The following is a 23036-nucleotide window of genomic DNA, read 5'->3' as shown; positions in this document are numbered from 1 at the left end:
AAAACAAAAGACAGAAGAGAGGTAAATCAAGCAAATTCTCCCTAGTTCAGGATATCGCTTAAACCTGGCAGAGAGTAAACACTTTTCTTGTCCCATCTTTGTCAAACATAAGTAAAATTGTAACCAATATGATAAAACTTCTTGAACCCTTCTCACACTGTATCCTAGTCTCAGCTGCTTAAAGTTTTAGCCCTCTGAGCTGAATATTTCTCTGTTCTTCTTTCTCAAGATGCTTTTTATCTTTCATTCTTAAGAGACTCTACTGTTTCTGTGAGCAAAGATTAAAAGGAAATGTATTTTGCACTTGCTAACCTAAATCCATACAAATGCTCTCCTTATAAACTTGAGCGTTATCTCAAACTATATAGTTTGCAGCACTGACCTGGCTGTTAACAGCTTGTCTCCCCGGAACCATAGAGTCACAGATATATTTCCTACTGCTTTTGTGAGAAAAAAAAAATAAAATAGCCAAATTATAATCACTTCCCAATCTCAAAAAATAAAGTGCTAATTAACTCATCTCTAAAACAAAGTACCTAAATCTCTTACTAAATCTAGCTCAGGAGCCAATTACCCCTTTTTCCTCTCAACTTCTAATGAGATCTTTGAAGAAACTGTCTCACCCTAAACTTACTAACAAACGCAAATTATTTTCTAATAGAATTTGATAACACAAGCAATACACAGATTGATGAACATAGCTTGTACAAGTACACACTATACTGTACAAAACATGTAACAACAACCCATAGCTAATGCTCAGATACACCTCCTGTAAGCAGGTTCCTCATAGCGCTTGAAGCTGGGCACGCTTTCAGGGTCAGACTTGACATTTCCTCCATGGGACAATCACTTAGCCACTAATCTCTTGGGCTTCACTATGAAATTTACAGTAAGCACAACAGCATTGTACATAGCACAGACAGAGAAGAAAAAGACTGCATATTTAAATGTGCAATGCTTTCTTCTATCCCTTCAATAACTCTGCCTGCAAGACATCCCATTAGACCTCTAATATGAAGAATAAATATAGGGCAATTACTTCAGGGATACAGGACTGGATTCCAATATAAAAATAATTGCTATGGAATTAATTTACCTGATATTGCTGAAGTTACACTAACACAGCAATATACTTCCAGCATGTACTACAACCCCCAGCTCCACAGTGGTTAAGAGAAGCATGGCTACTTCTCATATTATTAGAAAATTTCAGTTTGCTTTCTTCTTCCTTCCCCTTAAAAGAGTTCAGACTAGTTCACATCCTCATCTATATTTATAATTTATTCTCTGTTGACTGAGAGAAAAAGAACAAACATTAAAATTTGATACCTTTCCTCCAACTGGGAAGAAACATCTCACAACATAATTTGCATTGTTTAGCTCTGATCATCTCCATATTTAGTTGTTCTTCCTGTCTTAAATATTGCTTCTCTTTCTTCTTTTGAGAGTTGAGGAATAGATTTTTGACAGCATTTTGATGAAGTGTTCTATGTACTGAAACATAACTCTACTTCCTGACCTCATTCTGAACTTACTTTAACTGCTCGCTGCTGATGTATCCAAAAATATTAAGCTTTAGCAATTGTTACTACAAGACTTACTGCCCTGCAGGGAAACCTCTGTCAGTATTACATAAGAAGGCCTTTTTTGCAAATACAGGACAGCAATGCTTTTCTTTCATACAATTTTATTTTAGTCAAAAATAACCTGGCTATAAGTAAGAATATGGTATTCATAGAGTCACACACAAAAGTAAAAATAAAAATAAAAGAAAAAAAACCTAAGAGAGGATCAGATAATTTGAAATACAATAAACTATTTCGGGGGGAAAAAAAAAAAAAAGAAAAAAAAACAATTTTTTGCTTTTCATAAATATTATCTTGCCTGTTAGAAATTCATACTTAACTCTATTCCGCGGTATATGAATATTGACACAAATGAAGCTAAGCAACAAAATATGCCCAGATAACTGCCTACCTACTTCATTTAATTCCATTTTAACATTTTTCTTCAGAATAAACGAATGTAAAGGAAGTAGAGTAGAAAACAATGTACACAGAAATTATATTAGCTTCAACATTGAGACAGTACCTAAATCAAGGCATGGTTGATAAAAAAAAAACCTTTCACTTTTACGGTGCCTCATAACATTCTACCATCACCACAAATACTCGTGCCCAAGGATTTTCAGGATTCAACTCCTTGAATATGAATTAATTGTTGTTTATCCTATATAAAGTCTATTCCATCCCCCTTTTTGCCATTGAACTTTGTATTTTGCATTTTCATATCTATGTTTTTGCGCACCTAGTTCATATGTAAGCCAACAACTGTTATTTTGACTGAGAGAATGCATCCAGTAACAAGTAAGCATGTTTTACTTTAAAGAATAAGGAATTATATCAAGGCAGCAATTACTATGATAGCATATGGGTTCTGTTTATATCTGAAAGCAGGTTTTATAGTTACCCAAAAATTTTACATAGCTGAGACCTACCAAAATGGAAAATAAATGCTTGAAAAGTAGATTTATGAACTACACGTATGGTATGTTGCAATTACAGGTAGCTATTGACAAGAAAACCCAGGATTCCCTATAAAAATCAAGCACCTCCATCTTAAAAAGATGCCAGAGTTAATATATTGATGCCTACTTTCATTTTGGATGAACCTCCAGTAACTACCATCTGCATTTTCCCATCCTCTTGAGCACTAGGTTCAGGTTCCGATGAACCCCTGAGTGGGTGCTGCTCATCATCCCCTGTGCTCAGGACACTGTACCATGTTCAAAGCTGAAGGTCTATAGGAGCAGTGGGAAGACACCAGCTTCCAGATTTACACACCTTAATAATCACCCTCCCCCTACTTGCCTGGCAGTATTCCCCTGTTGACCTTCCCACCTAGCATTGTGTGGCTATCATCTCTGCAAACTTCAGCTAAAGCCCTCTGAATCTAGAAACAGATGCTTGCTATGGCACCAGAGAGCTAAGGGGTGGAAGAGTCATGAGAGGGAAAGCTGCTCCCCACTGCGTACTACTGAGCAATTACCTTGTGTCAACAAAAAATTCTTGATATTATTAAGAATGACAAATTGCTACTGCTTGTGTAAAATATTCAAAACTGCAGAAATCAGGAGTACAGACACACTGGCCATTAAGAAACAGCTGACCACTGTAACCCTGAGGTCTAGAAAACATTTTGTCTACTTCTGTACATATATAAGTAAATCTGGCTCATCCAGGTGAACTAAATTACCTTAAAGGTTGATTTGTTAATTGGGAACAAAACATTTCCCTATGAAACCTTAATTAAGAAGCATTTAACTGTGACTAATGATAGTTATGTATGATCACTGGCATTATTAAGTAGTGTTCTGACAAATCATTATTGCAGTGTCTCTCAGTAAGATACATTTTTACAAAGCTACACTAAATGAAGTCCTACCTCTCCTGAAGTTTTCAGAAAAAGCCATTAAGAAACATGTAAATCAATTCAATGAGCAATACTCAGACAAAAAATCACTCTCAGTGGAAAAGCAGAAATATCATACTTTACACAGTATTATGCAGTAATTTCATGGGCTGGTTTCTCTGTCACAGCACTTGCTAGACAGCCCTTATACACAAGTAGACAGATAGATTGTGAAGAATTAGGAAATTTGAAGCGTGTCAAAATAAAGAAATGCGTGGATTTTTTTCCTCCCTTTTTTATTCCATCAGTTCTGTGACAGCATAAATTATCATCCCAGTGCAGCATGTAAGTGTGCTTGACTTCCATTACATCAAATGTAAAATCTCCAGATGTGCTCCTGTGGTGCTAATTACCATGAGACAGAACCACATTCACATCCAGAAAAGAGGAATCTTTCTCAGGAGGAAGTTTTTCAAGAGGAGAGAGAGAGGCCAGTTAGATTTCAAGCCCAAGTTTGCCCATGCAAACTTCAAAAGTTTTATAAGCACAAGAGAATCCTTTTATCACAAAAAAGACAAACCTGAAACTGCAGATGCAGACTCAGTTCTCTGAGTTTGAAAGCACCGCTGCAAGTGACTTTAAGTAATGAACAGATTAATTATTTTTAATCTGTTACCTGCCAGGCTTGAGTGATATCCTGAACTAGGGAGAATTTGCTTGATTTGCCTCTCTTACTATTTTTATCAGACAGAGAGCACTGTCTGAACAGAACCTACTTATTTCTTTAGAAAATTAATAAGACATTTTATCTTTAAAATAGTATTTTGGCACTGCAGACAGAGATATTGGAAAGAGAAGCAGGGAGTCTCTGTTGACAGGGTTCCCATGAAGAGCATCAATAGCTACTGTCAGGACTCATCGCAGTTACATCACAGATCACCATTCAACACAAGCAAGGAAGTCACTGGAAGGACATGCTGGCTGTATGCCATAGTTAACCCTCCACTATAGATACAGCAACAAAATGGTCCAATTTGATATGCTTGGATTGAATAAGCCAAACATGCATTAATCTTCCACGAACATCTGTTTTAAGATAGCACTGTCTATACCTACATTGCTCAGAGATAGTTACTGAGGCACCGCAAACCCACACGCCTGTACATGAACATTAATACAGCCATTTTCTTCTCTTTCTTGGGAAGCAGAAACTGTAGTCAAATCTTAACTTCCCTTTCCAGTGCCACCTATTGTTCTCAACAGTTGTTTTCTGTTGGAGCAGAACCCTGTCTGGACTTCATAATCCAGCAGTACAGAGCCACTTGATAATCTGCATGGTTGCCCTTGGGCTTAGCAGTTCACTGCCATTTTGGCAAGCAAAAAATGTTGATGTTGCTTGCTGCTGCTTGGCTTATTTTCCAGCTTAAACATAACAGAGAATGCAACAAATGCATTTGGAGAATAAGTTGTGTTGATTTTCAAAATAAAACTGATATGTGCAGTACAATAACAATCAAAAACAGAAAATTCACACTGAAGTCTCTTGCGCACCAAATTCATACCTGAAATTATTTACCAGGATGTAGCTGATCTGAAGTCTCCAGTCCTGTCATGTCTAATCTGATGAAAATGCATGAGCATTTATCAGCCAGCAGACCAAATAACAGGAAATGCCTGGCTCATGTCTTTCTATTCATAAGCTTTCATTGTAATGAAGTTTTGTAGGAAAGAATGTTCAGTGAAAATTGACTTGATACTACCACTGAGACTTCATCAAAATCAAGACTAGCATCAGATCAAACAATTAAAATGCTGACACTAACAGGGATATGAGAATACCATATCACTCATGTGGCCAGTCACACATCTCCAAAAGGAAATTGCTTTTCAGACCTTCAGTCAGCATAAATAATTCCTGTCTTCTAGGATACGTATGTTGATAGTAATATCAACAGATACTAATATCTGTTGAGCTGAATCAAAGAAATCAACAAAATTTTGTTTCACAATTTGCCAGCTGGACAAAATCTGTACTGTGTTATTTCTAAGGAGTATTTAGATAAGTTCTACTAACAACTGAATGACTTCCCAAAGGCAAGAACAGACTTAACTGTTTCTGAAATCCTAGAGGTATTGGTTGTGCCAGGAACACTGGCACAACTGCAATCTTTGACAATTCACAAAGAAAGAAAAAAAAAACAAAAAAAAAAAGAAACGTATTTTAGTGTATGAATATTGAATCAAAGCCTGGACCTCTGATTGACCACCTGAGGTGAGCAACAAGTCAGCTGTGGGAGCACAGGTGAAGGCAATTCACCTACATGACTGAAAGAGGTAGAGCCTGGCTACACCTCTCCTAGACCCCATTTAAGGACTGACTGCCACTGGGGAAGGATCTCTTTCTGGAGATTGCTCCTCTTGGAGATTTTCCTGTGAGCCTACACAGGTGAGCATTTTCCATTTGTTTCCGATTATCCTTTACTAACCACACCATTCTGTACACTTATAATTGATACGTATTGATCAAACAGCATACCCCAGCTTTTCTCCCATGTATCTCTAAAACTCTTGAAATTATTGGTGATGTACCTGGAAAAATATACTGAACACAGTTCTAAGACTAGAGTGCCCCATTTTTAGCCTTCTGAGCAGAAGTGAACCAATCATACTGAGTACTGAGCATTTAGTAGTCCACTTTAATCTCCTTGAAAGCTACCAGAGGGTAAAGTGGTGGTGAATTAGCAGGTCACAACCACAGCCTCTCTGTTGGTGCCACACAGACCAGACATGTGATGTTTTTTTTTTTCCAGAGCCAGTTTATGAGGTTCCCTCCCTCAGCTTCTCACCTTAGATCTTCCATTGCACATCAGCCTTTCATATTTCTTTTTATTATACAAGTTATTACAGGGCTAGAATGAAAACCAATTTGTTAACATTTTCTTGGTTATAAAATGTTTTCTGCAAGAAAGTCTTAGCCAACTTCATCTTGAGAGAGACTGAAATTAAATAAAATCATCCTTTAAATAAAAGGACCATGGAAAGTGGTACTGTAATCAGTAAGGTACCCTGGAACTGCCCAGCACTGAGCAGCATCCCTGACTACTAGACACACCACACACCATGTGTACTGTCTGATTATCTCCAAAGTACAGGAAAACTGGGGTGGGGGGCTAATTTTTGTACTGCATTTATACCATTTATATGTTAACTCACATGGCACCAGGTTCCAGAACAGAATGGTTCATGGAAACCATCACTGAACAACAGTCACTACTTTGAAAATATGTGCTCTGTGTTGCCATTGACTTTCTTCTGCTGCTACCTACAGCCTTGTTGGTTCCAGCAGGTATTTAACAACAGTAATACTGACATTTTAAAATCCTTACTTTTTAACAGTATTTTTATCCTTACTGCTACTACTAATTGTGCAAGGTAGATGCATGCAGAAAGAGAACAATCAATTGAATTAAACAGATAGCGAAAAAAGACCTGCATAGATGTGTAAATCTATGCAACACTGATAGCCCTAAACCCAGTAGACAACAGCATGTAATGTGATATAGAATAAATAGGTTTGATCTTTACCTGGTGAAAACTGTTAAGAGTTTATTTCTGTCAATTATAACACTGCAACATCCCCTAAATGAGAATCTCTTTTTAATTAGTTGCCTCAAATGTTTGTTCTAAGTGAACACCCTTTCTTCAACTCCGCCCTTTAAATTAGATCTGATCAGGAGAGACATCGTGAGTTCTGAAGTGAAGTACTTGCAGGGAAAGTTCAGCGCCTGTGGAAAATGCACGACAATCACGAATTTAAACCAGACAAAGGCAGAATATAACACCTAAAGAATGAGCTGATAAAATATCTAATACTACACTTAAACAGTTATAGAGTAGTTATAGAACTGATCTCCACTCCTATCATGAGTGTAAAGAAACAGCAAGCGAAAACCTGGAAGAAAAATTCCAGGACACAAGATGGTGGCCAAGAAGGATAATGCATTCCTCATCTGCTTTTAGATGAGCCTAAAACAAAAAAAAACCCAAATGCTAAGCTTTTTGAGCAGACCAGGATTGGTGCTTGCTCTCCTAGACTCATGCTGTACAGTGACAATAACATAAAGATGGTAGTAAATATCCAAAAGGTTATTTACAGGAAAAACTCACCCATATGGAAGCCTTCAGTCTGCTGGGAAATGCTGAGGCAATCTCCACCAAGGAGCAATCACCAAGAGATGCTGCTTTAGTGGCGGTCAGCCCTTAAATGAGGTCTAGAGAAGGTGGAGTCAAGCTCCACCCCTTCCAGGAGCACCTGGAATTACCCTCACCTGTGCTCCCACAGCTGACCAACTCTTGCCTCAGCTGATTAATCAGAGGTTCAGGCTGTGATTACCAATTTCCTATACACATGCACAAGGAAAGTGGAGCTGCTACACTGCCCTCTCCCCATATCTCTTCCATTTCAACAGTGTAGCAGGAAAAGGCACCTAAATCAGTCTCCTCCCTCTCCCCAAGTGCTTCCTGCCATGGAAACCAAGAAATTTAGAGACTCATTTGGCTCTCTGAAAGCCCAGTGCATTTACAACAACTCTATTTATAAATAGAAAGGCAGAGAGTAATCATATTTCATCTGTTGGAATTAACCAGAGACAATTCCTTCAAAATCTAGAGCATTAGGACTTGGCCTTAGTAATACTCACTGGTGACTAACATAAAGCACTGCCAGTAGCAGCAAAACAACTGTACTACACAGGAATGGGAAAAGAGCACAAAGAACCAGAACACTACCCGACTATCCAATCTCTCTGGTGGATCAGCAAGAGCCATGGTAATACATGCTTATATCGAGTCTGTAGAATATTTTAACCTAAAACAAATAAATAGTAATAAATATTTGGCTTTCCTGAAGCTATCTCATAGGCTGATAGAAGCTATTCCCACACAGAGAGGTGCATACATCCAGGAGGAGGAGAGTATTTTAGCTGCACATATTCCTTCACACAAATAGTCACTTCTTTGCTCAATCACTGTACTTTACTCCACTTCTGTGGAGGCAGATGGGAGACCATATGAGGGCTTTAAATCAGTTTCAGTGTCTGATAGTGTGATGGTCACCGGAAACTTGCCTTTGTAAAAGCAAGAGATTTTGTGACAGGAATTGCTTTGTCAGCAGAGCCGGGATCTGTATCAACCCAATTGTCATGGATCAGCAGACCCTGCAAAATAGGAGGCTTAATATCTGATTAGAGGTTACCCAGTTTTCTTAGTGCCCTCACCTGATCTCTGATGGATGTCAGCTTGGCAATTTGGGATGTTAAAACCCCTACCTGTCAGTTCTGCAATGCCAGCAGGCTCTGGTGAGGGTTACAGTGGAGCACAAGATACTGTAGCATGGCTGTGGCCTATAGTGGCAGGCAGCTGCAACATTCCAGCATCCCTTCTTACCAACACAAGAGCTGACCTTGCTGTGCCACCTGGGAGTTTGTTTGATGGGACATTGTTATTAATGCTCTTTGTCCCTTTGAGTTGCCAGTATCACAGTCATGGCATGATCTTTTGGCCTAAACTTGCACCTGGCTTTCACTCAGCAGAAAAAAAAAAAAATAAAAAAAAATGCACAGACAGCATCACTTTGACAATAAACCAAATCCCTGTAGGGGTCTCTCTCCACCAGACTCAAGTGAAACATGTTTCACACTCACAGGAGGGGGAAGGCCAGGCTGTGCTCCAGTTTGCCAATGAGTAAATAGCTTTGCCAAGTTGCCATCGTGCTTCACAAGAGGTCTGTGAAGATTAGCAGAATGGTCCCTTTAGCCTTAAAAAAAATTCTGTGTCGCTATGACAACTGGAATGCTGCAGCATGATTCAGGAATCAGCATCGCAACACTGAGCCGTGTGTTAGCCTGATCGGTAGCACTCTCCTACAAACTACATTGCATGTGTGGGAGATCTCAAGCGAGATTTATTTGGTCAGCAACAGTACAAAAAATGGCAATTCCACCTTGACTCCATTGTTTTCACAGCTGTCTCTGCTTCATAGTGAAACAGACATAACATTAAATACGCATAATGCTTAAATGGAAGAGCAACAAGCCCACAGCGATACTGCAGTCAATCAATAAAATATCCCACTTGAACCTCTGGATGCTTTGTTGTCAAAAGGAACAACAACTGTGTTCATATCTAAACACTCATTATTGCCTGTGTTGGCACAGAGCAGTTTGACTTCTTTACAGTGAGGGTGACAGAGCATTGGAACAGGCTGCCCAGGGAGGTGGTGGAGTCTCCTTCTCTGGAGATATTTAAGACCCACCTGGACGCCTACCTGTGTGACCTGGTGTAGGGAACCTGCTTTGGCAGGGGGGTTGGACTCGATGACCTCTAGGGGTCCCTTCCAACCCCTACAATTCTGTGATTCTGTGACAGGATGAGATCTGAACAGATTTATCACAGCTCCCTGTTTGAGAAAGACTGCATTGATACACAGCATGATTGCATTTGAACTACCAAGGACATAAGAACCAACATCTCAGAAAAAGGTGCTGTTTTATTAAAGATAAAACCTGTCTTAAATCCAATCTTTCCCAGACAGCTTTTCCTTTACATGCCTGCAGATACAAAAGGTAAAAAAAAAACTGGAAGGAAACTCAGCTCTACTCTTTTTTCAAGAGATCTGATCTTTCTGATTTTTTGAATGAGGGCAGTTCCCATCCCTCAGAGTTCTCAGATTCTGCCTCATCCATAAATGAAGAGCTTCTCTCATTCACTTGTGTCAGATTCCCTTACTCCCTCATAACAGCAATCAACCCACTATCCCCTGCTCCTGTATGTGTCACATTACATAAGCACTGCCAGCCCTAGAGAAAAAGGTTTTATCCTCTTTGACTGCTCTCTATTTATGACAGTGTAGAAAAGAGAACTCTTCTGCTTCTGATCAAACCCTTTAGCTGCTCTAAAACACACAGCCATCCTCAAATTATGTTTGAATTTGATGTACTATGGAGAGAGGGAGGTATCAATCTAACAGACATCTTTTTTGAGATTATCTCAAAAATAGGGGCTCATTTAGAGGATGGGATGATTTCTCAGGAAGCATCTGTGCTTGTACATGAGTCATTATATCTCTAGTCAGAGCAGCAGCAAATAAAACTTCCAAACCCAGTCAAGTCATGTTTTTTGTAGACCGGGTATGTTGTGCTTTGAGTTAACACGATTGTCCTAGAAAGTTACAACCCAAAGTACAGTTTATGTGTTTACTTGCCTTCTGCCAAGGTATGAATTGCTGTAGAAAACAGAAGCCAGGACAAAATGAAAGATTTTGGTACCCTGGGATTCATTTCAATCCATGAGAATAAATTCTTGCTCCAAATGTATCCAACTTCACAGATGCAATAAATCTTGAGAAATTTTCTGTTCAGTGCCAGTTCACTCTATGTCTTTATCTGTACCTATGGCTCCTTGACATCACAGCAATACAAGTAAGAAAAATACATTGCCTCAAGTCTATATGCAGGAAGATTTCTTACCCAACCTGGCACAGCATGAGCGTGAATACATTTATTACTGAGCAAGCCAAATACTGAAGTCCTCCAGGTGCCAAGAATCCAATCTGTAGAATTGGGAGCTTAAGTCCACCACATAGAATTCTTGAAGCTTCTTCTGTTATTTTTCTTTGACCACTTCTATCAGCTTTATCTGATATAGATTCGTCTTCTGCACAAATGTAAAGCAAAGCAATGAAAAAACAAAAGCCATGTGCAAAAACAGATTGGAAAAAGAAGCACTGTTCCTTACAGAATCATAGAATTACCCAGACTGGAAAAGACCTCGAAGATCATCAAGTCCAAGTGCAGCCTAACCATAGTACCCTAACTCTAACAACCCTCTGCTAAGTCATATACCCGAGCACCACATCCAAATGGCTCTTAAATACACCCAGGGATGCCAATTCAACCACCTCCCTGGGAAGCCTATTCCAGTACTTAACTAACCTTTCTGTAAAGAAGGGTTTCCTAATATCCAACCTAAACTTGCCCTGGCGCAACTTGAGGCCATAATAAGCAAACCAAAGTGCATAGGAAATTTCAAGAAGAACATACTGAGAATTTCAGTTTTGTTTGAGGAGTTTGCTGAAAAATAATATTAGTATGAATGAATTTATCTTTTCTGGCAATCAGCAGCCCTTGAAGCAGCAGCACTAGACTTTCCTAACCACTAAGTCCCATCTGCCTGGTCACGCAAGGATCACCTCCTTAGACGGATGCACATTTCTCTCCTTAAGTTTTAACAGTATCTTTTAACACTGGAGTGCAAGTGTGTTTTGCACTGTATTACTCATTAGCCTGCAGCTGGAAATGGAGTTAAGGCAATGATTAGTTTCATACCAGACAATGGATGCCAGGATCTGGTCTGTTTATTGCTGGGAAAACTGAAAGGCTGCACAATTACTCTAAATATAGATTTGAGGAAATGAAGCAGTGCCTAAACATTGCTGAATTTTTGGCCAGTATACCCATTCCCACCTAACAATTTTGGTTAATACCACCAAAGACTAACATTTAACTCAGAATACACGGGCAGTCTCCTCAGAAATCTCTTTCCATTCTCATTCATTGATATTCCGTAAGTGCCTGTGAACTCTAAATTGCCTACAGGGAGCTCTTCCTGGAAAAACACGTGGCTGTTTAACACATTATCATTTCTCATCGAAACCAGACAGAACACGACAGCCTTACTTGAATTCACATTTAAGGTCAAAGCAACAGAACCCTCAATTTGAATATTTCACACGCTTACTTGGGCTGCAATTTGTATCAGCAAGATCAGACACACAGAAAATTGTTCAGACTCTGTTGATTCCAAGATCTTGGGCCTTCTCTCTCTCTGGAGCACCCACCCCTAATCATCACCCCACATTAACCTTCCAATGAGCCACACACCTGCCTCCTCACACAGCTGCATATAATAAGAAGGTTTTCACATCACCATGTAGGAGAGTCTGCTCCTTTATTTGTAAGGAAATAAAAATACTGTATATTTTAAAACATTTTCTTAGCAATAACAGAATCTTGCTAATTTTGTACTACAGTTTTGCTATTTGATTTTTTCTCCCTATTGTTGCTAGCACAAATTTAGTCTCTGCAATGCAGGCAGCTCCCAAAATGCCCATAATTTGCACTCCTTAGCTTTGTTGTGAACTGCCATACATGTCAAGGTGTTTGACATGACGAGAAGACAATGTCATACATGCTTCATAACTAATGAGTCCTTTCTTTAGAACCAAGACCAGAATTCAGGCCCCCCTCCCACATCCCTCCATTACAGCTATAAATCTATTTGCCAAGAACAGATCTGGATATACATTTCCTTAAAGGGGACAAAAGTATTGCACAAGAATGTAAGGTGTCCTTGCACGAGCCACACTGTCATAAGTGAAAACATGCAGTGTTGCAGTTCAAATAGAGCGAGAGGCCCCTCTGCCTTCAGCAAGAGCAGGTTGTGGCCTGACACAACAGAGAGCAAAACAGATGGACCTGGACTTCAAATGGCTTCTTCATGAAGCACAACAGCTGTACCTAAATTTGGGAGAATCAGCCTGGCAACAAAACAGGAGTACTAAGAAGTAGATCTTAATTAGCCAAATGAAATAAGTGCTCAAGGGCAAGATGTGTTTACCATGTGAGGATGCAAAACTATGTACCATGCAATATTGACTGAACTAAATTAACTGAACACTAAGCAGCAGGACCTGTGTTGCTAATGTTTACATAATGTGCTTATAAATACTGTTCTCTTTTTAACTTTGTAAAGTAACATGTCAGAAAAACACATCCCATATTATGGTTCAGAAGGACATGCCATACACTGTGTAGGGGATTCCAAATGAGAAAGGAAGAGCAGCAAAGGAAGGGGTGGAAAGACAAAAACTCTACACAAAACATGCTCCACTGAAAGCATGCTACCTTCACCTGGTTAGTGTGAAGGTGTGACAAACCCCTTCAGATAGCAAAAGAAGTGCCTGGGGAAGCTGTTCACTCTTGAAAACTGAGCAGACCCTTGAGTTCTCAGGTGCACTGCTGCTGAAGCTGAGAAGATAGTTAGAAGCACATAGAAATTAATGTCTGAAGGCTGTGCTTATCAGGGCTGATTGGCAACTAGCAAGTGGGTATATGTATGTGTTACACATACAATTACACAATTATCCAGTCTGCACAAGTAGAAACTGTCCAGTGGTGAATTAGTCTGGGGCACATATTGCACATTTGCTTAGTTTAAGTAGTTTAAAAAGCAATATAATTGTTGCTAGTTTTGGGACAGTAAGTCATCAAAATGCTTCGAGTTACATCACTGATTCTGCTTGCTAAATTACTCACATATAGAAAACCAGCTTTTTGGTGTCATTTTGGTCATTGCGTTACTGTGGACAGGTTACTTATTACTACACAAAATACATGGACAGGAACAAGATTTCCCATTCACAATATAATTATATGCAATTATATGAAGATTTGTAGAGTTAGAGGCTCTCAATGTTAGGCTAAAAGTCAACACTCTGTTGATGAATTAAAAAGATGAGTTATAAAGGTGAGACACCAGACAGTCCAATATGGAAGTGGTGGAACATATCACAGATGATTTATTTATTTAAAGTCTGTCTTGCCAGGAATCACCTTGTCTCTGGCAGTGGCCAATAACACATCTATGAAGTCAGAACAGAAATTTCTCCAATCTGTAATTTCAAGTCAGAAATATTAGCGCTGTATTTCAAAACCTAGGCCGATTTTTATGAATATATGATCACTTCTGAACAAACAAACTTTCAACAGCACATCACCTCATGCAATGAGTTTTGCAGAGCGTCTGCACATTGCTTTTCCCTTATTTTTCCAAACCAGCCTTTAGGCAAATCCATTTGTTATCCTCTTGTTCCAGAGGCATAAGAGATTGCAAATAATAATTTCCTGTTCAACCTTGCTAACTTACAGACCCATGAGCTACCATCACAAAATTCCCTCAGTCCACTCATATGTGCCCCAGGCTGAAGAATCAAGACTGAATCAGTCCTCCCTTCCATGAAACTGTCCTCAGTCATCCTAGTGGCCTTTCCTTGCATCCAATTTCATACACCAAGAAAGAAAACAGCATTTAATAGTCAAGATATAACACAAAGTGCATTAGAAATCATAGGAATATGTAAACAAAAAATTTGGCATTTGCTCCCCATGTCTTTCCTAGTAATTTCTGGGTTTGATTGTTTATAGCTAACGAGAATGAGATTTTTAACACAAGTCTGACAACTTGAATGACTCTTCCAGAAGCCTTGAAGAGGCTCTGAAATGTTTCCATCTATTAAGACTGCAGTAACACAGAGGAGTCCTGCTGTGTTACCCATTAAAGAGATATTAAGCAAAACCAAACAATTCTTCTCCAAAAGGATTTCCAACCTTGAATCAAGTCTCAATGGCAAATGAGATGTAAAACATTAAAGGGACAAAAAAAAAAAAAAAAGACAGCAAGTAGCAGTGAATCAGTATTAAAGGTGTTTGCAAAGAGAGGTGAGGCTATAATTCACTTCCTGAACTAGATTAGGATGCTGCAAGAGTGACTTTATGCAGTAAAAACATTTATTTTATGCTTCTACTGGATGGGAAGCAATGTCTCCAACTGGGATGGAAGAGATTCTCCCATATGTTGAATTTATTTTTACTTGAGAAACCCTCTTAAATAACAGACAGTCTGTAGTACTGCAGCAACTATTCATTTGGGTCAGTACTCGTTAGGCTATATTCTGACTCATGTCCCTGGTTACAATCTGCCATCTGCCTACAGAAAGTAGAAGGCTGCTTTCCCTCAGGCCAGCCTGTATTCCTCAGTGAAACTCACCAGGAAAATAAAAGATCAGTTATAAACAACTGCCCTAATACAGCAACAGGAAGCCATTCCAAGCAATTCTACCACCCAGACATTAACTGGTAATATTGCTTTCCAAAGATGATCTTCAGATATATGGCGCTGCCATTCCACACTGGGTTTAGGTTGAAATGATCAGTTTGCCATTGTTTGGATCACCTTAGCAGTGTGCAGAAAAAAAAGATGCATTATCTTCTTAAATATAGTCACAGGAAAACTAATAATATGAAACAAGAATAATTATACTGTAAAAATGCACTCGGCAACCACGACTGAGTTGTTAGGAAAGAGATGATCAGGCAGTGGTTGAAGGGTGGGTTGAAGCCTCATATCCTTACACAAGACTGAAGGCCTAGGGCACACAGCCTGGAATATTCTTTAGAAATGAGCTATTAGAAGCAGTTCCCTAAGGAAGAGAGATTCTGTTGCTTGGTGTTTCAGAGCCACATTCCTTGGAGAATCAAACAGAAAAAGCGTCTCCATTTGTACAGCGCTGGGGAATTTGGTAATATGAGTACAAGCATGATTTTATTTGTGAAGTTAATGTAATATAAATCTTTATTTATCCCAGAGGTATTTGAGAGGTAAGAGCTGGAGTGGAAAATAGAACAGCCTGGTGACATTAACAAGTAATACACCGTTAACCTCTGCTATATCACAATGTCAGCAACATTTCTAAAACTTCTTTTCTGCAATCAGCAAGATTTATATATAACCTACTTATTGCTACGCTTGAAGCCAGTTACTTTCTAGACTTGTGGTACTTCTGCATAAGTGTTTTCACTCAAGCTCTCAGCTGCTGGTCGAGAAGCAAACAAAATTAAGCACTTACACATCAAAGACTGCATTGCCATTCCTAGACATTATTTTCTAGGAAGCAGAAATTTAATATCAAGTTGAGCAATAGAACATATTTTCATAGAATCATAAAATCTTTTGAGTTGAAAGAGATGCTTAAAGGCCACCCAGTCCAACTTCCCCTGTAGTGAACAGGGACACCTACAGCTACATCAGGTTGCTCAGAGCTCCATTCAGCCTCACCTTGAACTACTCCAGCATAGAGCATCCACTACTCCTCTGGACAACCTGTTCCAGTGCCTCACCACCCTTACTGTAAAAAAAAAACTTCTTCCTTACTGTAAAAAAAACTTCTTCCTTATATCCAGCAAAAATCTCATTTCCTTTAGTTTGAAAACACTTCTACTTGTCCTGTCACAACATATCCCACTAAAGAGTCTGTTCCCTTCTTTCTTATAGTCCCCCTCCTTTAGGTGCTGAAAGGTTCCTACCCTCTTTCCCCGGATCTTATTTAAACCAAACCCAAGTGGCATTTCAGTGGTTTTGAAGAATGCAGCAAGCAAACATCGGCTTAAATAATTTTCATGGAAGGTTTTTTAATAATAGGGAAAAAAAAAAAAAAAAAAAAAAAGAGGGGAAAACAACCAAACCAACCATTATCTGTGATTAAAGAGGTATCAAGGTGGGAGGACGGCGGGGATCTGAGGACACCGGGCCGGAGGCAGAGCTCCGCGGGGAGCGGACCCCCCCTAGTGGTCGGTGGGGACCCTCGTCGACCACGCTCTGGAGGAACGCACCGCGCTGAACGACATCATCTCCAGTCTGATTTCTCTAGCTAGAAATGACATCACCAGTACACATATATGGTCGAGTTCCTAACTCTGCAGAGGCTTCTGGTGCTACGGTTTGTGCCACTATCACATTTCCTAAAACTTTAAGTTCAAACTCCTTCTATTTAATCTGTGCTACATGATTTAAGCCTGGATGTAATTCACACCTGAAGGAAAAATCTAAAATTAGATGCTTTTCTCTCTTTTTAGATGTCTTTCTTTTTGAAATAGATTGGAAATACTCCATGTTAACTGCAGATCAGCAACGGCATGGTCTCATTAAAATATAAAATGATGTATGAATACCAAAGGGGTACCTATAGCTCAGGCAGAGTCAGGGTATAGGACAGGTTTTCATCCTATCACTTTCTGTTCATGTAAATAGTTGATTGCCCTCAAGTTTATAATCTTCTTTTAAATACTGGAAGCCTGTAATGAGGTTTTTCCCTCCCTCTTCTCCAGACTGAATAAGTCCAGCTCCTTAAGCCTGAACACAAAGAAAGCAAAGTGGCTTCTGCAGAGCAGAAATTTCATACACGAGACTGAACTCCTTATCATGCTCCTTCCACTATTTAAGCTAAGTAATTAACCTGAAAAAAATAATAATTAAAAAAAAAATCAGTAGCCAAATTATGCCCCTGTTTTAGATGGATAAACCACTGATGATATTGAATCTTACTGGAACAGAGGAGAGTCTGCAGTAACTGGAGTTAGTAACATTGCACTCCCACAATTTTCTATCATTGATTACAAGATAATATCAAAGAGAGCAGAGCTTACAACAGGTAAGCATCAGCTAGTTTAAAAAGCTTCTCTAGCCCAGAAATAGCGTTGTCTAACTTTTCTTAGGCATCAGTCATTGTGTGGCTTCATTCTTTCAGGAGCATATCCTCAGTTATCACTTAGCTTCCAGCTTAAGAGAAATATTGATTACTTCATTCTGCAAACACATATGCCTTCCACGTTGACCACAGTTCTGACACAGGTATCATTTTGGATCAATTATGATGCCCCTCTGCATCCAGAGTTGCTCTTGGTAAGTTATTTTGTAAATCACTGCAATACACTTTTCAAATCATGATGCCAGGTAACCATTTTGTCCCACCTCTTTTTTGACCCACCACTCTGTAAATTCAACTAATCACATTTGCATCTAGAGCTATTATCTAGATGCATTAACAAAATGTGATTAAAGCAGACTAAAAAATAATTTCATCCAACTAAAAACAACAAAAATACATCCACTATGGATAATGCAATGAGGCAGAAATGCTTTAATCCAGAGCATTTCTTTAACAGCAAAAGTTGTATTGACACAAACATTTCACTTTCACCTTACCAAATATCATTTTACTACAAGGCCACACTTTCCCCTTTCAATTCTATGCTTTCAGTTATAAGTTAGTTATTCATCCTCATTCCCTGGGACAATGTAATCTAGTCTTTGGGCCAAGCAGGGTTACTGCCATAAGAAAAGCAAGAACCACTTCTTCACATAGTAGTTGACTTTTGCTATCCAAGTCAGCTAGCACTGCAATATAATACATTGTGTCTTCATCACTGACACCTGAAATATGTGTTTATGTTATATAGGATAAGAAAGGTGCGTAGGGTAAGAAAGGGCAAATTCCTACTGGTGATATCTACTTTTTCAGTTCTGGGAAAAGCATTCCCTTGGATGTTAAGGATCTGACCACATAATTAAGCTATCAGCATTACAAGTGTATGGTGGGCAATGCTGTTATTCTCATATCTTCTGCACAATTTTTTCCTCTTCTTTCTTTTGCAGGAATCACAACTGTACTGACCATGACCACCATTCAGCACCCATCTCATTGATGTATGCTTTGTTCAGTCTTCAGCTGAAGACAGAGTAAGAAACTACAGAACATGTAAACAACAATTCAGAACACACATTTCTTTGCAGTGCAGAGAAAGCGAAAGGAGAACGTCAAACGTTTCCCATTTCCACTTGTAAGGTTGAATGATATGAAGATGGTAACAAAGATGATGGCAAATATTCAAAAGGTTATTTGTAAAGGAAAACTCACCAATATCAATGCCTTGGCTGGAAAAGCTGGGGCAATCTCCACCAGAGAACAATCTCCAAGAGATGCTGCCTTGGTGGTGGTCAGCCCTTAAATGAGGTCTTAGAGGAGGTGGAGTCAAGCTCCGCCCCTTCCAGGAGCACAGCTAAATTACTCTCACCTGTGCTCCCACAGCTGACCCAACACTTACCTCAGCTGATTAATCAGAGGTTCAGGCTGTGATTACCAATTTCCCATACACCACTGTAAAGATGGACTTAGGTAAAGAAGATGGTCCAGAATAAACATTTGTTATACAGTTCACTTTTATGCACTAAAAGCTCACCAAAAGAAGAAAGCAAAGAGAGGTGTTGTTTCTTCAGTGAGTCTCAAACAAAGCCTACCCACAGAATTCTCAAGAATTCAAGAAGTCTACCAGATTATAACAGCTCTCACAGATGTTAGGATTTTTTCCTCAGACTAAATTCGAGCAGATCACATCTACTCTTCCTTCTACGTATATTTATTAAAATAAAAATAAAAAGACAAACTTCAGGAAGTCATTCAACTGGTATTTTCTTTACAAGGAAAAAGTTAAACTTACCAGTATGTCACTGAGCACTTGAAGACTTCTGTAAACCTATTCCAGTTTCTCCCAGATTTCAGAAAAAAAACTTTTTCTTAGTTGTATTTGACCTGGTCTGACTCAGTGAAAAATACATATTGTACTGAGCCAAAACAAATCCTTTGTGTTCTCTTTCTGAATGTGTGTTCCTATCCAAACTATCCATGCTTCTGTACTGTTACTGAGGTTATCACTTTTTGGACTAAATGTTTGAGCTCTCTGTTCAGACCAAAGAATAAGACCAACACAGAATGTTCTTACCAGGTCACACCACTGCAGCTAAGCACCCCATTGTCAGTCATAGCAAAATCATGAGCCCATTTAAAGTCCTTGCCTTCATTTGCCTCCTGGTTTAGTACACAAGATACTCTATTACAACAGTTGCAAAATTCAGCTCAGGTTTACAGCAGTCTCTAAGGCCACAGAATAGTATCCTGCATAGAGCAGAGGAGATATGGATCATTGTTTCCATTATGGATTGTCCTGTGCAGATACTGTCAATCTGTTTCTATAGAAAATAAGGAAGGAGAAAAACAAGATCACAAACCTGAACCAGCCTCTTTCACAGCTCTTATGCTAACCCAGTCTAGGTGAAACAAAGCACAGGTGTTCACAATGTGTTGGCTATGTGGGTACCAGTACACACACCTGAGTTGGGATAAGACAGTCACAGCACAGGTGAGCACTTTTCCTTCGCATATGGTTAGCTCATTTGAATCACAAAATGCTCTAGCTCATAAAGAAGGGCTTTTGTCTGAATGGTGTGCTGGTAGAGATTATACCAAGAAAGGTAATCAGAATGGAATGGGGTATGTTTGTAAACACACGTATGCCAGCATTTTTCTGAAATCAAATGTGAAGCACAGTCACTTTGTACTACAATTTAGCAGTACTGACTCTTTAGGGTGCAATTCTGTTCTGATACTGAGAATGAGATGGCTGCTTTCTGTCTGTATAGTGCAGGCTTGACAATTTATATACACACATATAGAGATACACGTACACAGATGCAGACTCCTGAACAGATACCAGTGGATTTAACTATTCCACTGGGAGACACACCAATGTGTGACCTTGTGAGCACTCACTTTACTCAGCACGGCATTGCTGATGTCCAACAGTAGTACTTCTGGTTTTGGCAGGCAGAATGCACGTGGCCAGAACCAGAGGGACACAGTAAGCTTGTTTGAGCCCAGTGAAGACAGTTCCCAGCTGCTCTCCATCAGCTTCTGAGATTTGCCAGTGATATTATGATAGTCTGTACCAGAGAGAACAGGGTAGAGCCTTTTCAGAACTCAAAAGAAGTACAGCTATGGGATATTTATTCCCTTCTACCCCTAACTCGTATTGCATATAGAGCCAGAAACCTATAACCAACAGAAGACAGCAAATGTGGTTCATATCTTTGTGCCAGGTGAAGATACTGTTTCCATCTGACACGTATCCTCCCAGCTGAAAGAGTTTGACTTCTTTCACCAGATAATCAAAACTCCAGGTACGTGAGGAAAAGAGGAAACTGATCTGGATACCAGCACAGAAACTGATATCATCCTGCTGTTCTGTATGTAGAGCACTACAGACTGAAGAGGGTGAAAATAAGGCCACTCTAGTTTTACAATACATAGTATTTTATATTTTAATACACAGTAAAATATATATATATATATATAAAACAAGCTTTCTGTTTATAAAATTTAGAAACTGCGTCTATCTCCTGGTCTGTTTGTCAAAGGAAGATGTCACAAAGGAAATGAATGTAATTATGGATAAATAGGACTCATCTCTGACCTGGTCGGTAACATTATCCATGGGTCTCTAGCATAGCCCTTCTCTGCCATACTGCTGCCAGCACATTCAGCCTGAAGTCCATGCTAAATTAGCACAGAATAAACATTACGGATATTTCAGGAAGTCACATTTACGCACACTTTTAAAAGGCAAAAATTATGTGATTTTTGATGCCTCTGGTGTTTGTAAGCCTCTTTGCCCTGAATTGCAAAGCTTGCAATTCAAAGTCTGAATTGCTTCACAATGTGCACAACTCAACCCACCTAAAATGATTTAAATAAAACCCATTTAAAAAATAATAATAGGATAATTCATAACACTTAGTTTAGGAACTCATACATTGCCTGGCTTGTAATAAACTGTCAGTGCATATTAGTTTGAGAAAAATCTCTGTGAATCAATTTAAATTGTAAGCACTTACATGTTGTCTTCACAAGAGAGAAGCGATAATACTGCCTAACGATGCTTGCACTGCTGTCACCACTGTTACAGCACTAAATTAGCTTACACATTAGATTATGCAATCAAACACAGCTCATGAAGCTATTCAGTAAAACTGATGAGAAAAGACTGACCCATCAATGACTTCTCAGAATTAATATATATATGTGTGTATATAATTTTACATGGCAGTCTTAGACCTTTGCTTTTTCAACAGAAAATGTCAGAATATGAGAGTCATTTATAGCTAAAGGATTCCTCTGGAGAGCAGGAAACCCTAGCTTAGAACATCTTCCTGGTTAAATTAAAAGACTTGACCTGAAAAGTAGAACCTGGGTTCTACTTTTATCTACCCATATCTCAAATAAACACTGCAAACACCACACTGCTCTGGGACCAGCTGGCTTCCCTATCCCAAAATATGCAAAGTGGTGAGAACTGTGACATTCCCAGCGATTGCTCATTTCACTGTGTTGTAAATAATCACTTGCTAAACCTGAGTGAATGTTATGTCTGTGGCAACTTCACTTCTCCCTTCTAGAATGCTTTTTACAGACATCCCCCTCACTTCTTCATTTTTCAGTGAGCAAGGACTCAGAGTGGCACAGTGTATATGTTCCAGTCTTATCCTGCACCATTTCCGCCCCCCTCCCAGTGATGGGAAGGAGCATCACATACTGCCTCCTACTGCCTTCTTTTATTACAAATATGTAATGAAGACCTTCATCCAAAGATGAGTGAAAAAGTAAACCCTCTGTAGAATGCAGCCATTTACATTTTCTCAAGTACATAGAACAATGTAACAAACAATATCACAAAGAAACATATTTGAAATAACAGCTTCTGGTAACAACACAAAAAAATGCAAATACTTGTAAGATTTCCTTAAGTAAAATGGATTATTAGTCTGTCTGCAGATGAGCAAATTAACAGTATGCTGTGAGGAGCAGAGATTTCCATCTCTACCACAGATTCATTCTCCAGAATTGACTTTCATCATAAGATTTTTATGCTAATTGACATAATGCACCTACAATGTTCTTCATACAATGAACCCACCATTACAAAAACTCTTTTTGAAACTAACCCACAACACTAAAACTGTATGAAAATGACAGAGACTGGAACATTTTATTTTCACCATCTATGTGTCAGACAGCTTGGGCTGGCTGAGGAACCTAACTGATATTTCTTCCTTGTCAC

At 39.1% G+C, this 23036-nt stretch overlaps 2 protein-coding genes across 15 annotated transcripts in view; one reads left to right on the top strand and one right to left on the bottom strand.

Moving 5' to 3' along the window:
* Positions 1–23036, bottom strand: part of GABRA4 (gamma-aminobutyric acid type A receptor subunit alpha4) — a 134621-nt gene that overhangs the window by 110010 nt on the left and 1575 nt on the right. The gene's annotated exons all lie outside the window — the stretch shown is intronic.
* GABRB1 (gamma-aminobutyric acid type A receptor subunit beta1) overlaps positions 1–23036 on the top strand; it is a 76166-nt gene that overhangs the window by 53006 nt on the left and 124 nt on the right. For 6 of the 13 annotated variants that reach the window (XR_001555171.2, XR_001555170.2, XR_001555169.2 and 3 more), the window contains 2 exons: positions 18742–20282; positions 21019–23031. The exons of 1 other annotated variant lie outside the window; for it this stretch is intronic. Coding sequence is in view for 2 of the 12 variants with exons in the window: in XM_015862328.2 (XP_015717814.1) it covers positions 18742–18825; positions 21019–21022 (88 nt within the window). In the remaining 10 variants the exon portion in view is untranslated. Of the gene's footprint in view, positions 1–11385; positions 17989–18741; positions 20283–21018; positions 23032–23036 lie in introns of those variants that run through there. 6 more of the 13 variants (XR_004306895.1, XM_015862328.2, XR_004306894.1 and 3 more) reach the window with 4 other exon arrangements.

This window comes from Coturnix japonica, chromosome 4 (genome assembly GCF_001577835.2).
Source record: "Coturnix japonica isolate 7356 chromosome 4, Coturnix japonica 2.1, whole genome shotgun sequence".
NCBI lineage: Eukaryota > Metazoa > Chordata > Aves > Galliformes > Phasianidae > Coturnix > Coturnix japonica.
This window is presented reverse-complemented; position numbering and strand designations above follow the sequence as displayed.